The 13,586-nt window shown below is 46.4% G+C and overlaps 1 protein-coding gene across 1 annotated transcript in view; it reads right to left on the reverse strand.

The window, feature by feature from the left end:
- ADGRD1 (adhesion G protein-coupled receptor D1) overlaps positions 1 to 13,586 on the reverse strand; it is a 169,461-nt gene that overhangs the window by 48,493 nt on the left and 107,382 nt on the right. The window contains exons 14-15 of the mRNA XM_063087864.1: positions 5,703 to 5,776; positions 2,469 to 2,592 (exon numbers count right to left, since the gene is read on the reverse strand). Coding sequence (XP_062943934.1) covers positions 2,469 to 2,592; positions 5,703 to 5,776 — 198 coding nt within the window. The remainder of the gene's footprint in view (positions 1 to 2,468; positions 2,593 to 5,702; positions 5,777 to 13,586) is intronic.

Genomic DNA, 13,586 nt, shown 5'->3' on the forward strand with positions numbered 1-13,586 from the left:
AAGATAACGTGAGTGACATCTCTTCCAACTGTAAGATGCTACATGACAATGTTAGCTGCTATCATGATGTGCATCTTCTGCCCAATTCCCAACCAACAACCAAGTGATTCTGTTGAGCTCTAGGTGTTGGGTATTCAGTGACAGCTGGGATCCAAATGTTTCTAACGCTGTCCTCGGCGTCCCTTATAACAACAGTAATAAAAGCAGACCATGTGCTGATGCAGCAGCCATGTAGCTCAGGGGTTAGAACTCTGGACCCTGGAGCCAACTGTTTGGGTTCGTGAATCCTTCATATCTCTGTGCCTGAGTTTCCTCATTCATGAAATAGAATAATTATTTTGGGAGATAAGAAATCTCCACCCCAAAGAGCTGTTGTGAGGATTAAATGAGCTAATTTTCATATAAAATGTTCAGCACATGGCCTGGCACACAGTAAATGCTATGTAAGCCCTTCTGGCAGTGGTGGTGACATCATTGTTCAAAACGATATCGGCTCTATGTTCCTAATGCCCCAGAAGAAACAGGCACACTCAACACTCAGATGAGAGCTGTTCTGCCACTTTACTTTCCATGGAGTTTAAAACTTAGGTGGTAATTTATTTGTGTCCCAACAGCCTTATAAAATGTTATTTCAAAATACCACTACCCTGTCTCCATGGATCAACAGCACCAGCTCCTGAGAGGTAATTGTGTGTCATTGGGACTCTGGAGACATAGAACTCTTTGGCGCATTTGCCGTGTGGTTTCTGTGGGGCAGGGCCTGTGCTGAGCACATGACATATTTCTGTGACACAATTAACTCATGTCTTAGCACAGCAACCCTGTACAGTCACATCATCCATTCTCTTCATGGATGAGGAGGAGTCTCCCAATCTTGATTCTGTCCCAGTTAAACCTTGAAGAAGTTCCTCTCCCAGGTGGCAAGACCATGATCCAAGTAAGATGGACACAAAACTACGTAGAACGCTCTGGCCTAGATGATCACTGACAATTGGTGGCATTCTGCTCATCCTTTATATTAGTAAACCTGACCCGGAGAGCAGGAAAGCCATGACTTGAGCCAGGCTGGGTGCAGCTCACACCCTGGCACCCAAGTGAATGCACGGGACACTTTGGGCTCCCCTTCTGGCCTCACCTTCTCCAACCAGGGGGCTGTTTTGTTCAAAGATGTGCTGATTCTCCCAAAAACTAACCAGATGTGCCCACCTTAAGATGGAAATGGGCATCCAGGAGAAGGAATTGCTCCACAATGAACACGTGATGCTCCAAAAGACCAAGACCCTCAAAGGAAGAAGAATCTTGAGATGACTTTGGCAAATTCATGTCAGGACTCCTCATCTTCCTCTGCAGATGCTGCCCAGCACCTATCCCAGCCTCACCCTCCCTTGGCCCCTAGAATGCCTATCAACAGCTGTAGGCTATGGCATGACATCCAAAACTGCTGTTCTCCATGCATCTGCCTAACCTGGTCTGCCTTGGAGCTGCCCACATGGTCAATGTGAGCTCCTCCTTCCACCCCTGGTTCCCATCCACACAACAATTCATCTGCTCCCACCCCAAACCCAGAACTCCCCAGTTTAATTCTCCAATGGCTTCCCGTTGTATTTGGAATAAAATAAACACTCCTGCCAGGGGCCCGAGATGACCGGAGATTGGAGACTGCCACCTCCCCCAGCTTCCTGATGCTGCCCAACCTCCAACCACGACCACACCAAGCCCTTTCCTGCCTCCTGCCCTTCCCACTTACTGCTTCTAAGCCCAGTACATTCTCCGCCCAGGTCTTCAAGAGATTAGCTCCTCTGGCCATTCAGATGTCACTTCCCCAGAGACATCTCTCCTGGCCACGCAATGGAAAGACATCCCCTCCTCTGTCAACTTTTTTTTGTTTTAACTTATATAGGTCTCTCTTACTGTGTACAGAATGAAGCTCTTTCCTTTACCATTGTAAGAGCCACTGCCACACTGCTATCAGCCACCTCCTCCTACCACATGGCTCTCTTCAATTCTCTTTACGCACTTAAACAGCTCTTTCAAATTACACATTTACTTTCTAGTTTGCTTATGTCTTCCCCACTAGAATACAAACTCCTCCAAAGCAGGAACATGCTGTTTTGTGTTTTTTTTCTTTTTTCATTTACGGCTGAACCCCAGTTCCTAGCCCATGGCAGGTGCCCAGTGAGTATTTGTGAAATGAATGATGGCGGATGAGGGGTCAGCACCCAAGGACAGCAGGCATCTCAAGGTGCAGTCCTGGTGTTGCTTACACAATCGTGTACTCATCAAATACTTTCTGACATCCGATACATGCAGAACCCTGGGCCACAGAAGCCAAGAGGGTGGATTCTGCTTATAAACAGCCCATGAGTGGAAGTGCCGAGGGCCGTGGACGTTGACAGTTAAAGGGTGCCCCCTGCTCCCCCAAGCCTGCTGCCCCTCCAGGTCCTGGACCCCGGTGGCCTGGCTCTTACCTGCAGTGGGACCACCTGCATGAGGATGGCGAAGTTGGTGAGGTGAGTGCAGCGGCAGATGGAGTAGTTGAGGTTTCCTCCTGTGAGTGCACAGCCCTGGTTGGACCAGACCCCTTCTCCGGAGCTGAGGACACAGGAGGCGTGATCAGCAGATGCAACATGACATCCTTGGCCAGAGGGTGAGGCAGCGGCACCCTCCGCCGGGCAGGCCCATGAGCTCAAACACTGCTCACTCCTGCCTGGGCCCGGGGAATACAGACCAGAGCAGCTCTGCGGTGGGCTATCACCATCAGGCCGGCAAGAACCGCATAGCAGCTGGGGCTAGTCAGGCCATAGGGAAGCAAGGCCCTCCTGGGATAGGGAAGGGGTGGAACTGCTTTGGCGCAAGCACTTTGGAAAGCGCCTGGACAATGTCCGATACCAAATGAGCTGTGCACAGCCCACCATCCAGCTTCCGCAGAATCTCTGAAGTAAGGGCATGAGGGAACGTGCACGGGGATCTACTGAGTCATGAGGGACCAGAAAACATTTTACAGCAACTTAAACGCCCATCTGGGGGAAACACATACGTAAAATGTGGTGTCTATAAATGTGATAGAATACTGCACATCAGTTAAAAAGAATATCCTTGACCAATGTGCATTGATAAGGATAAAACACAAAAACATAATGTAAAGTGTGTAATAATGAGGCAAGGGGCATGAAATAAGACAATATCATATATTTTCTACGAACATAAATATAAATTACATATGAATTATTGAGAAAACTCACACAAAAACTCCCCACAGTGATCTCCAGAGAGAGGGGAGGAGATCGGGATGAGATGTAGAGGTCAAAGGGGACATTTGTTTTTCGACAATGTTTTACTTTTCAAATGAATAATGTATTGGTCCATTACTTGAATCATTTCTTAAAGTGTAAACCTAGATAAAAATGACTGGACCTAAATATGCTCCAATGTGAACAGTGGTTAACTCTCATGGTGAGAATATCAGTGAATATAATTTTCTTCTTTGTACTTCTCTATATTTTGAAATCCCAAAAAGATGTTTTAAATGATTCTTCCCAGGTGTTGCAACTTTGAGTTATCAGCAAAGACAAATCTTTGCTTCAGCCACAGGCAGAGGCCCTTGCTTGGGGGAAAGTGTTTATGAAGTTGGAGAAATTAAAAGGATCTAGTTTTTCTTTGCTTTCTATTTGGTTTTGACTGTAAGGTCTCCTGCACCTCCCCTGCCAACATCTAGCGGACAGAGAGCACACAAGCAGCTTCTCCATTTTCCAAAGCAACTGTAACTCTGTGTTAGCGGGGGTGGGGGAGGGGGTGACCAGGACCCGAGGCAGGGGATGGAGAAGGTCATTCAGAGGAGACTTGGGTGAGCTCTGAGCCTGATGCTGGGGCTCAGTGACAGCGGCCTCGGCAGTGGTTTTCTTGATTAATGATGTGCTCTCCTCAGGGAGGCAGAAGGCATTTAGCAGAGGCCAGAGAGCAAAGCCAGAGCCACTTGAACCCACCAATTTGGAGGAGCAAAACCCAATTAATAACCTCAGAATATAGGGGTTTAAAGACAGGGTCAGGTCCTCCTCCACACCACCCCACCCCTCCCGTCTAACTTTCCCAGGATCTTGAGCATAGTCAGCCAACACCGGCTGTTGTGTTATACAAAGCGCCTCTGTCTGCCTACAGAATGTCTGAACACCACACTTCAATTTGAGGGAGACCTGAAAATGAACAGGCAGTGAACCAGGTGAACATGGCCACGGCTATGAAAAACTGTCCCTTCTGCTTACACAAAGGGTGAGTTAAAAAACGTGGAAGTCACACTTCCCAGTCGGAGCAGTGAAGGTGTGATGACGTCTCACTCAGCCAGAGGAGCTGAGCCCGGGTGGCCTCGCCTCTACGTAGTGGCGAAGGTCCACTTCCAAGGGAGTCTGGGAAAACATGGAGGCAGCCCCCTGCCCCCCCCCCCTCAGCATGGGCATAAGGACATATGCTGGAGAAACCAGGCCAGGCAATGTCAAATAACATCAAGCATGCGCATGGCCCTGTGACCTAGGAAGTCTGCATCTAAGCAGGAAAATGTTCCCTCTCGTGTGTAAATAAAATGTGGTGCATGTAAATGCAATGAAATAAATGTGTATTAATATGGGCAGAACACAAAAACAATGTGGTGAAATGCAAGAAATACCAAACTAAACAATATTTCCATAGATTTCCTATGAGAATAAATATAAATTATATATAAATTATCAAAAACACACACACAAAAACTCCCCACTGGAGAGAAAGGGAAGGAGGTCAGGAGAAGACATGAAGGTCAAACAGGATGTTTGCACATTTTTAGAATGTTTTACTTTTTAAAAGAATATTGTATTGATATATTACCTTCATAATTTCTTAAAGTATAAGTCTAGAAAAAAGTGGCCCAGAATTGAGTCCAGTGAAAATATCTTTCAAAAAAAAAGAAAATACTTTCTCAGACAAAAACTGAATTTCTTGCTAGTGAACTTGCACCACAAAAAAGATTAAAGGAAAATGATTCCAGACAGAAACTTGGATCTACACAAAGAAATGAAACAGCTGGCTATGGAAAAAATAAAGGTTAATATGCACTTATTATTGTCTTATTTTTAACTGCTCTAGAAAATAACTGATTGTCTAGGGCAGAAATCCTAGTGATGTATTGTTTGTTCACAGCATCAACAAAGGTAAAGTATGTATCAACAGCAGCATGAGGAACAGGCAGGAGGAAGTGTAAAAATATTATTGCAATGTCTTAGGATACGTTTGAAATGATACAATATTATTTGAAAGTAGAAACAGAAAAATTAAACATATATACTGTAAGCTTAGGGCAACCACTACAAACAAATTAAAAGGAGGTATAAATTAGAAGTCAATCATGCAGATCAAAATAGCATCATAAAAGATGCCCCCAAACCCAAATGAAGTCAGAAGAAGATAACATAAGAAACAAAATATAGAAAAATTTGAAAATTTCTAGCAAAATAGTGGATTTTAATCCCACCACGCCAATGATTACATTAAATATTAATTGTCTAAACACACCAATAAACAACAGAAATTTTAAGAGTGGATTAAAAAAATGAGATCTGGCCTGGATCTAGACACCTTGTGCCCATCTGGCATCCCCTTCCCTTCCCGTTCTCCCCCCTCCCCTCCCTCTGCCCTGTCCTCGGCCTTGGGTCACCCCCTGCTGCCCCCTGCTGTACCTGAAGTCCAGGAAGGCACAATACAGGAAGACTTTGTTGCTCTCATTGGTGGCCTCGTTGTACTGCTTATGGGTCTGAAATGAAAGAACGTGGGTATGCTTTGTGGTGTGGCTAGAGAAGCCAGGCGCCCAGCACTGAGGTGGGAGCAAGCCACCCTCCCCCAGCGTGGGAGACCCTGGGCTGGTGACACACACAGCCACTGATGTCCCACCTCAGACCCTGCCACAGTCAGAGTGGGCCACACTGTCCGGCACCATCCCACACCCCAGGGCCTCGGCACTTGCTGCACCCTCCCTTTAGAGCACTCTTCCCCCAAGACAACCATGTGGCTCCTTCCTGCACATCCTCAGGCCTCTGCTAAGATGTGGAATCTTCAGCGAGACCTTCCTGCCTATCCAACACAATCCCAACCCCTACCCTTCCTATCTGCTTTCCTTTTATTTTTTCATAGTATTGACCACCATGTGGTATGCTACATATTCACTACTTTGTCTGCTGTCTCTCTCTGGCATGTACACAGCAAAGAAGACAGGCCTTCATCTTGTTCACTCTGTATCCCCAGTGCCCAGAGAGTGCCTGGCACACAGCAGGTGCTTACCAAATACCTGCTGAATGAATGGATGAAAGAATGTGTCAGTGAACAGATCAGTGAGACCACCTTGTTCCTAGGACTCTCACTCTCTCCCAGACTTCTCTCCGAGGAACTGTGGCCAGGAGGCTTGGGGAGCCAGCTGCTCCACCAGGAAACCAGGGCTGCTCACAGATGGCCTGGCTCCTTAGGGAAATGGCATCTAACCCATTCCTGATCACCCAAGTCAAGCACATCCTATTCGGCTGCCCCACACTGACTCCATTCTCTGACCTGTTGGCATTCAATGCCACCATTCACCAGCCTTCATTGCTGGAGTGAGACCCTTTCCCGCATCGCAGTCAGGTCAGGCAGACTCAAGCCACCCCTTGGCGCAGGCCAGAGCAGCATGAGTGATGTTCCCCTCCCTGGAGCCTCATGCAGACGTCAATGACCATATGCACCAGGATTGACAGGCACCCCCAACAACCCCCACCGCGACAGGCACCTCTGAACCCCCTGCAAACACCAGAGAGCCGAGCCCTCTTCTCCTTCATGTCCGAGTCCTGTCTGAGAGTTCCATGAGCACAACCCAATTGCATTAGTGCTGCTTATTACCAATATTTTGAAAAAAATGGATGGAAAATGGAATCTTTATTCCTGTTATACTTTTTATGTATTATGGGGTCTCTTAAAACTCCCTGTGCCTGGAGACTCTGCAGACCCCTGGCCAGAATGGTCCTCCCCAGGATGGTGGCTTCTCAGAGAGGCCTTTCCTGGCTACCCCAGCCTGCCCCTCATAGCTGTCTCCATTACCTGGTTTATTCTCTCCATGGCACTAGACACTGTCTAAACATTCTTGCTTACTCACTGTTCTAAATGTGTCATCTGTGTCCCTCCATTAGAATAAAGCCTCATGGACAGGGGCCCTGTTTGTCCTAGTGATGTGCCCAAGGCTTAGAACACAACCCAGCACTAGTGGAGCACTCAGAAATACCTGCCATGTGAATTAATGTAGAAATGCAAGTTTACAGGCAGGTAACCATGATTTCTGATTTCTAAGAGACAGCTGTCCAAACAGCTTTAACCACCATGCTATGCTGCAGGAAAGTGTCTGAATCAGAAACAGACAGAGCTGTCCTCTGTCCAGGTACCCACTGGTTCAAGTGAAAGGAACCTTGCACTCAGGGAAAGGAGTTTAATTGACTCTCAAACTCTGTCAAGAAACTTGGGGAGCCCAAGCCATACAACCTAAGGCTCAAGACAGTCAGTGGAGAAAAAAACAAAACAAAACAAAATCCTAGAAAGGTCAAATCTCCCTTTATTCTGCCATGTTTTTTTGGGCTGTGTCTGAGTGCCACCTGCGGCCCCGGCTGGTGCCTCTTCTTCCCACCTAATGGAGAAGAGTTGTTTTCAAAGTGTGGTCCTGACCATCAGCTTCAGTATCATCCAGAAACATGCAGTTGCAGTCCTAGGGCCCCACCACAGAATCAAAAGGGGCAGGGGCAGCCACCTAGGTTTGCACAAGCCCTTAGGTGATGCACATAAGTTTGAGAACCCCCGAAAGCTGGAAAGACATTTCCTCCTCTGTCTTCCCAACGCTACAGCCCTGTGCCCCGCAGCCACATGGAACCACAGAAGGGTCATCAGCCTGGGAAATGGCGGCACCAAAGCCCACATACTTGAAAATACAAACAAAAACTTGGTGGTAGCCACAACCCAGTATCTGAGAGGGGTGGTGTTGAGGCTTCCTTGGCCCCAGGCTGCCCCAGACCCAAACCCTCCAGTATATTATATATAGTGTTTTATATATTAATTATATATATATTATATATAGTATATTATATATAATGTTTTAATGAGGTGTATTTGTGTATTACTTGTGCAGTTTAAAAGACATGTTTAAAGCAAGCCAGTGACTCGAGGGAGCCAGCAACCCGACTCACCCCTGTCTCCACAGAGGCACTGGGGCTTCCCAAAGAACACTGGGATCCTTCTTCCTCTGTCACCTGCTAACATGACGCCAGCTCCCACCTCTCTGAGCCGGGCGTGGACACATTTGCCCCTGGAGGAAGAGCAGAGGCTGAAGTGGCCTCTGGAAGTTCTGACATGCCGACTCTAGATCTACATTACTCTTCAAAGGTGATTTAAAAACCAGCCACCACCATGAGTCAAGCGTGTGTGTGGTCGGAAGGGTGGACAGGGCCGACAGCATTCACTTGGGGCTGGGGCCAAGATCACACCCTGAAAACGGGGACACTCCCTCCCGGCCATCGTGAGAGGTTCCATCACAGGCGCAGCTCCTGGGATGGGAAAGCAAATCGCCTCCTTATGTGTTTGGAGTTCGTGGCCTGACTGAAACAAAAGCTCTCAGCAGGTCTCCAAAAAAGGAGGCCTCCAAAGTTCCCAGGAGCATGATTTGGAGCAGGAGTATTTTTAACATATGGGAGGGTGGTGTTGCTGGAGGAAAGGAGATGCGTCACTGGAGTATCAGCCACAGTTCATGGAGAAACGTGGGAGTGCCAATAGCCCATTCGTTTTCCAAATGCCTGGGCGAGGGATGAAAACCATTCTAGTCACCCAGGTGGCCGGGGAACGGGCAAGGGGGGTGCCCTCCCTGTGGAGTCTGCAAGACTGGGGCAAGCAGCCCTCACCTGAACTGCTCCCAAGTCCTCAAGCCACAGGACGGCTGAGCTCCGTGTGGACAGGAGTCAGACTTCCCGCCGGGGTCTTAGTGAGAGCTGTGGAGCTGCTCTGAGGCCTTCCCTCCCCAGCCACAGGATGCTCTGGCAGGAGGCGCCGACTTCCCGGACTTAAGCAGGCGTCTCGGCTGCAGGTGTGATTTTGCTTTCACCACCTGTAATGCTCAAGTCTTGCACCCAGTGGGGGGTAAACATGTGTCCCACCAGCAGGAAACCTCTCACCTCCCAGAACACAGAAGGCTGCAGCACCAAAACATCCAAATTCCATTCAATGACATTTTTTTAGGAGCAAAGTGGCAGGTATTGGTACCTGGAGTGAACAAGTTTACCTGCTAAAGGACATTCTCCACTAATCTCAGTGCTGAAATTGCACAAGAAAAGCTACACCTATACACAACTGCAAAAGTGCCACAGCGTTTCTGTTTGGCTACTGGGCCGTGACCGTTTGAAATCTCACCTAGCATTTAGAGTTTTTTGTCCATTTGTTGTTCTTGTCATGAAATAGACCAAAGTATTTAGGTCCAAAAGACTCAATCCATTAAGAGTTCTTTTATTTATTTGGTTATAACTGGCATCTATCCAAGAAGAGTTTGAAATGACTTACAGAAACAAGAGGAAAGCATTGCTAATGCCAGAGTGTCTTTAAATTTTCATGAGAAATATACATGCTCTGGCTTTTAGCGTGGGAATAGTTGGGGGTTCAAAGAGTCCTACGTGTGGAATCTTGTCAAAATTAAGCTCAGAGCTGATGGCCTCAGCCAAATGGTCCCTCTCTGCATTGGAAAAGTCTTCACAGCATGGATGTCCAGAGTGGCCAGACCCATCCCAACCCCAAACCACGTGGAGGTACCATTCCCTCCCTACCCTCCCCTGGGTAACATTAACTTTCTCTCATTCCTAACAGAATATCTGAAGCTTTGCTCCATTTCATGTTGGGCCAAACAAACCCAGAGGTAGGGAGAGAAACGCAAATGCCCAGAGTTGGTAGTTAAAACACCAACTGATAAGACACAGTTGTCCTCTGGATTCTGTCTTGTGGCATATGCAATTGTCAAACTACAGAAATGCAGTTTCCAGAACAGAGCAGGCTCTGATGTGTCCACAGTCACTCGGCCTCCCTCAGCACCAGCAGCTCCCTGTGCTGCCCATGCTCAGAGTTTACAAGGGATTCTGGAACCAGCCCCAGGGCCCTGTAGTGCCTGAGCTGGCAGCTTCAGGAATGTGGCTGTGGTATCTAGGGCTTGGCGGGGCTTCCCTGAAACCTTCCTCCAAATGGATGAAGTACACAGCCATCAGAAGGAGAAAAGAATGGGAATCAGGCAGGGGGCTCAGTCAGGAGGGGCCCCTCAGCTGCTCTGCAGCCTCTGCCCAGAAGCCAGATCTGCAGGTGGCTTCTTGTCCTTGGGGGACTCTGGCAGACCCTGATGATGCTTAACTGACATTCATTTTCCCATTCCTTCCAACTAACAGGACCAGTTTTGTTCAAGGTGGCAATGTACCCAGCTGGAAAACTCCAAAATCGACACCTCGAATCTGGAACTCTCTCCTAAATTCTAGATGCATCTATGTATCTGCCGACTCAGCATCTCCACTTAGATATTCACAAGCTTTCCAAACCTAACGTGTCCAAAACTTACCTCCTTCTCTCACTGCCAACACTGCATTTACCCGTAGTCTTGCCCATATCTGTTAATGGCCACTCTCTATGTTCTGAGCCCCCAAGTCTTGGAGAGACTCTACATCGAATCCATCAGCACACCCTGATCATAGATCTGAACTTAACTGTCGTTTGGTGCCACCCTATTTGAGCAGGGATCCTTGCTAGACGCTGTGGCCCTACCCTGGCTCACCCCCACCCCTTCAGCACAGGGGTCTGCTGAAAACCTAAGTCAGGTCACTCTGTCCCTCTGCTCAGTCCCTCTGGTGGCCTCCACCTCACTCAGGGGAAAAGTTGAAGCCCTCAAGGTTGTCCCAGGCTGGAGAAGATCTGCCCATGGCCTCTCTGACAGTGATCGACACACAGTGCCTATCAGTAAATACTGGTTCTGTGAGTCAAACCTCTCCCAAATTTACTGATAAAAATAAACTCCCCCTCTCTTTTCCAATCTCTCTCTCACACACAAATAGTCCAGGAATCACACTTTCTAAACACATCTGACTTCCACATGGGGGCTTCTGACTGCTCTATCTCCCTTCTTATCACAGATTCCAGCTGGTCTCAGAAGAGATGAAGAGCCAGGCCGCATCTTGCATGGGATCGATACAGAGGAAGCTGTCCTTGCATGGGACAGATCTGGAGCAGGAAACCCAGACAGTGACACACAAGGCCCTGCCTTTAACGCCTGCTCCCAGGTAACCCTGGTTGGCCTCCCCTACAGAGGCCCAGCCAGGAATGACTCCTGCCCTGGCTCAGGAAGGAACTGGATCCCTGGACATTACATGGGCCTTGGTCAGCAGCTCTAGCACACAGAGCCTGAGTCCATGTGAAGCATGTTGGAATGGACTGGCCCCTTCCCAAAGCTGCCTCTGTAACGTTCGTGGGGCTGCTCAGCTCAACCATGTGATGACTGATGAAACATCTGTTACCCAGGGCCTTCACTGTAACTTTGGCTTTTCAGACAATTTCCACTCTTTTGTTGAGAAATCAAACCATAGACACAGCACACCAACAGGCGTGCTTGGAATCTGATCACTTCACAAGCCATCGAGTCATGCTGTGTTTTCTCTCAACTCTGCAGAGCCACCCACCTGGAGCAGAAAAAAAATCAACCCCAAACCCTGACACCATCTGAGAATTGCAAAATCACAAAGGAGAGGGTTTATGGCATCAATGTGGTCATCGGATGGCCACATGGCTTCTCCCAGAAGGGAGTGAAAGATAAGTGCATGGAGAGAGAGACAGAGACAGAGAGACAGAGGGAGATAAGAGAACGAGGGCTGAGATAACATCCAGAACTGTCTGTCCTGCTCAGCAGGCCTGGACCACTGGCTCAAGAGCTGGCCATCCTGATGGAATTAAATGACACATCCAAGCAGGAAAATTCACCCAGACCAGCTGTACCTAAAGGTGACATCTCAGCACTTGAGGCTCCTAAAGAAAATGCTCACTGCACTTTGCTTTCTAATGCGAGAGATGGGAGTGGGAAACACACTAGGATATGTCCGAATTAAGACAAACTCAAGTAGTAAAAATTTTCTGTTGAAAACGTGGGATCCTCAATTTTCTTAAGTCGTCTCCTCCCAGGATTCATATTATCTTTTAATTCTATTTTTCCATGAATCTTTTGAAGTACCCTCATATGCTCCTTCAAAAGACCAAGTGCCACTGCTTTTCCTCACAGTTTCATGAAATACATTCTGTACGTGCCCACGAAACATAAGATGATAGCAGTCCCCTAATATACAGGGTGAAGATTTAGAAAGAAAGTGCATTACATTCACAAATCCTGATAGTCTGCAACTGTAATCCAGTGGGATACAAAGCTGGTTCAATATTTGAAAATTAGGCAGTGTAATTCACCATGTTATCAGGCTAAAAAAAAAAATCACATGAACTTATCAACTGATGCAGAAGCATCTGACAAAATCCAACACCCATCCATGATTGCAACTCTCAGAAACCTAAGAATAGCAGCAAACTTCCTCAGCCTAATAAAGAACACCTACAGAAACCTACAGCTGACTTTATACTTATTAGTGAAAGGTGGAAAGCCTTCCTCCTAAGATTGGGAACAAGGAAAGGCTGTCCGCTCTCATCACTGTTATTCAACAGAATATTGAAAGTTCTAGCCAGCACCATGAGGAATAGAAGGCATACAGATCAGAAGATGTGCAGATAATATAATCATCTATGTAGGTATGTTCAAGGAATCTACAAAGAAACTCCTAAAACTATTAAGTGAGTTCAGCAAGGCCTCAAAATATAAGATAAACATACAAAAATCAATTGTATTTTTATATACTGGCAAGGAACATGTGGGCACTGAAATTAAAGGTGTAATATTATTTATAATTACCAAAAAAATAAAATATTTAGGTGTAAATATAATTAAACATGCATAGGATCTGTATGCTAAAAATTACAAAATGCTTATGAAGGAAATCAAAGAAGATTTAAATAAAGAGACTGGATTTGGATGGTCATGGATTGAAATACTAAACACAGAAAAGATGTAAATTCTTCCCAAATTAATATACAGATTTAATTTAATTCCTATTCATCGCAGCAAGAATTTTTGTAGACATAGACAAGATTACTCTAAAAATCAGCCAAGTGATTTTTGACGAAGGAGCAAAAGCATTTTAATGGAGGAAGGAGAGTTTTTTTCAACAAATCGTGCTAGGACAGCACCTCATACAAAAATCAGTTCAAAATACATCATAGATTAAATGTACAACATAAAACTATAAAACTTTTAGACAAAAACATAAGAGAAAATCTTTAGGACCTAGAGCTCAATAAAGAGTTCTTAGCTATGACACCTAAAGTATAATCCATAAACTTTAAAAATCAGTAAATTGGACTTTTAAAAAAATTAAGACTTTAGATCTGTGAAAGATTCTGTTAAGAAGATAAAAAGACAAGCCACAGACTAGGAAAAGAATATTTACAAA

The sequence above is a fragment of the Cynocephalus volans genome, chromosome 2 (assembly GCF_027409185.1).
Source record: "Cynocephalus volans isolate mCynVol1 chromosome 2, mCynVol1.pri, whole genome shotgun sequence".
Classification (NCBI taxonomy): domain Eukaryota; kingdom Metazoa; phylum Chordata; class Mammalia; order Dermoptera; family Cynocephalidae; genus Cynocephalus; species Cynocephalus volans.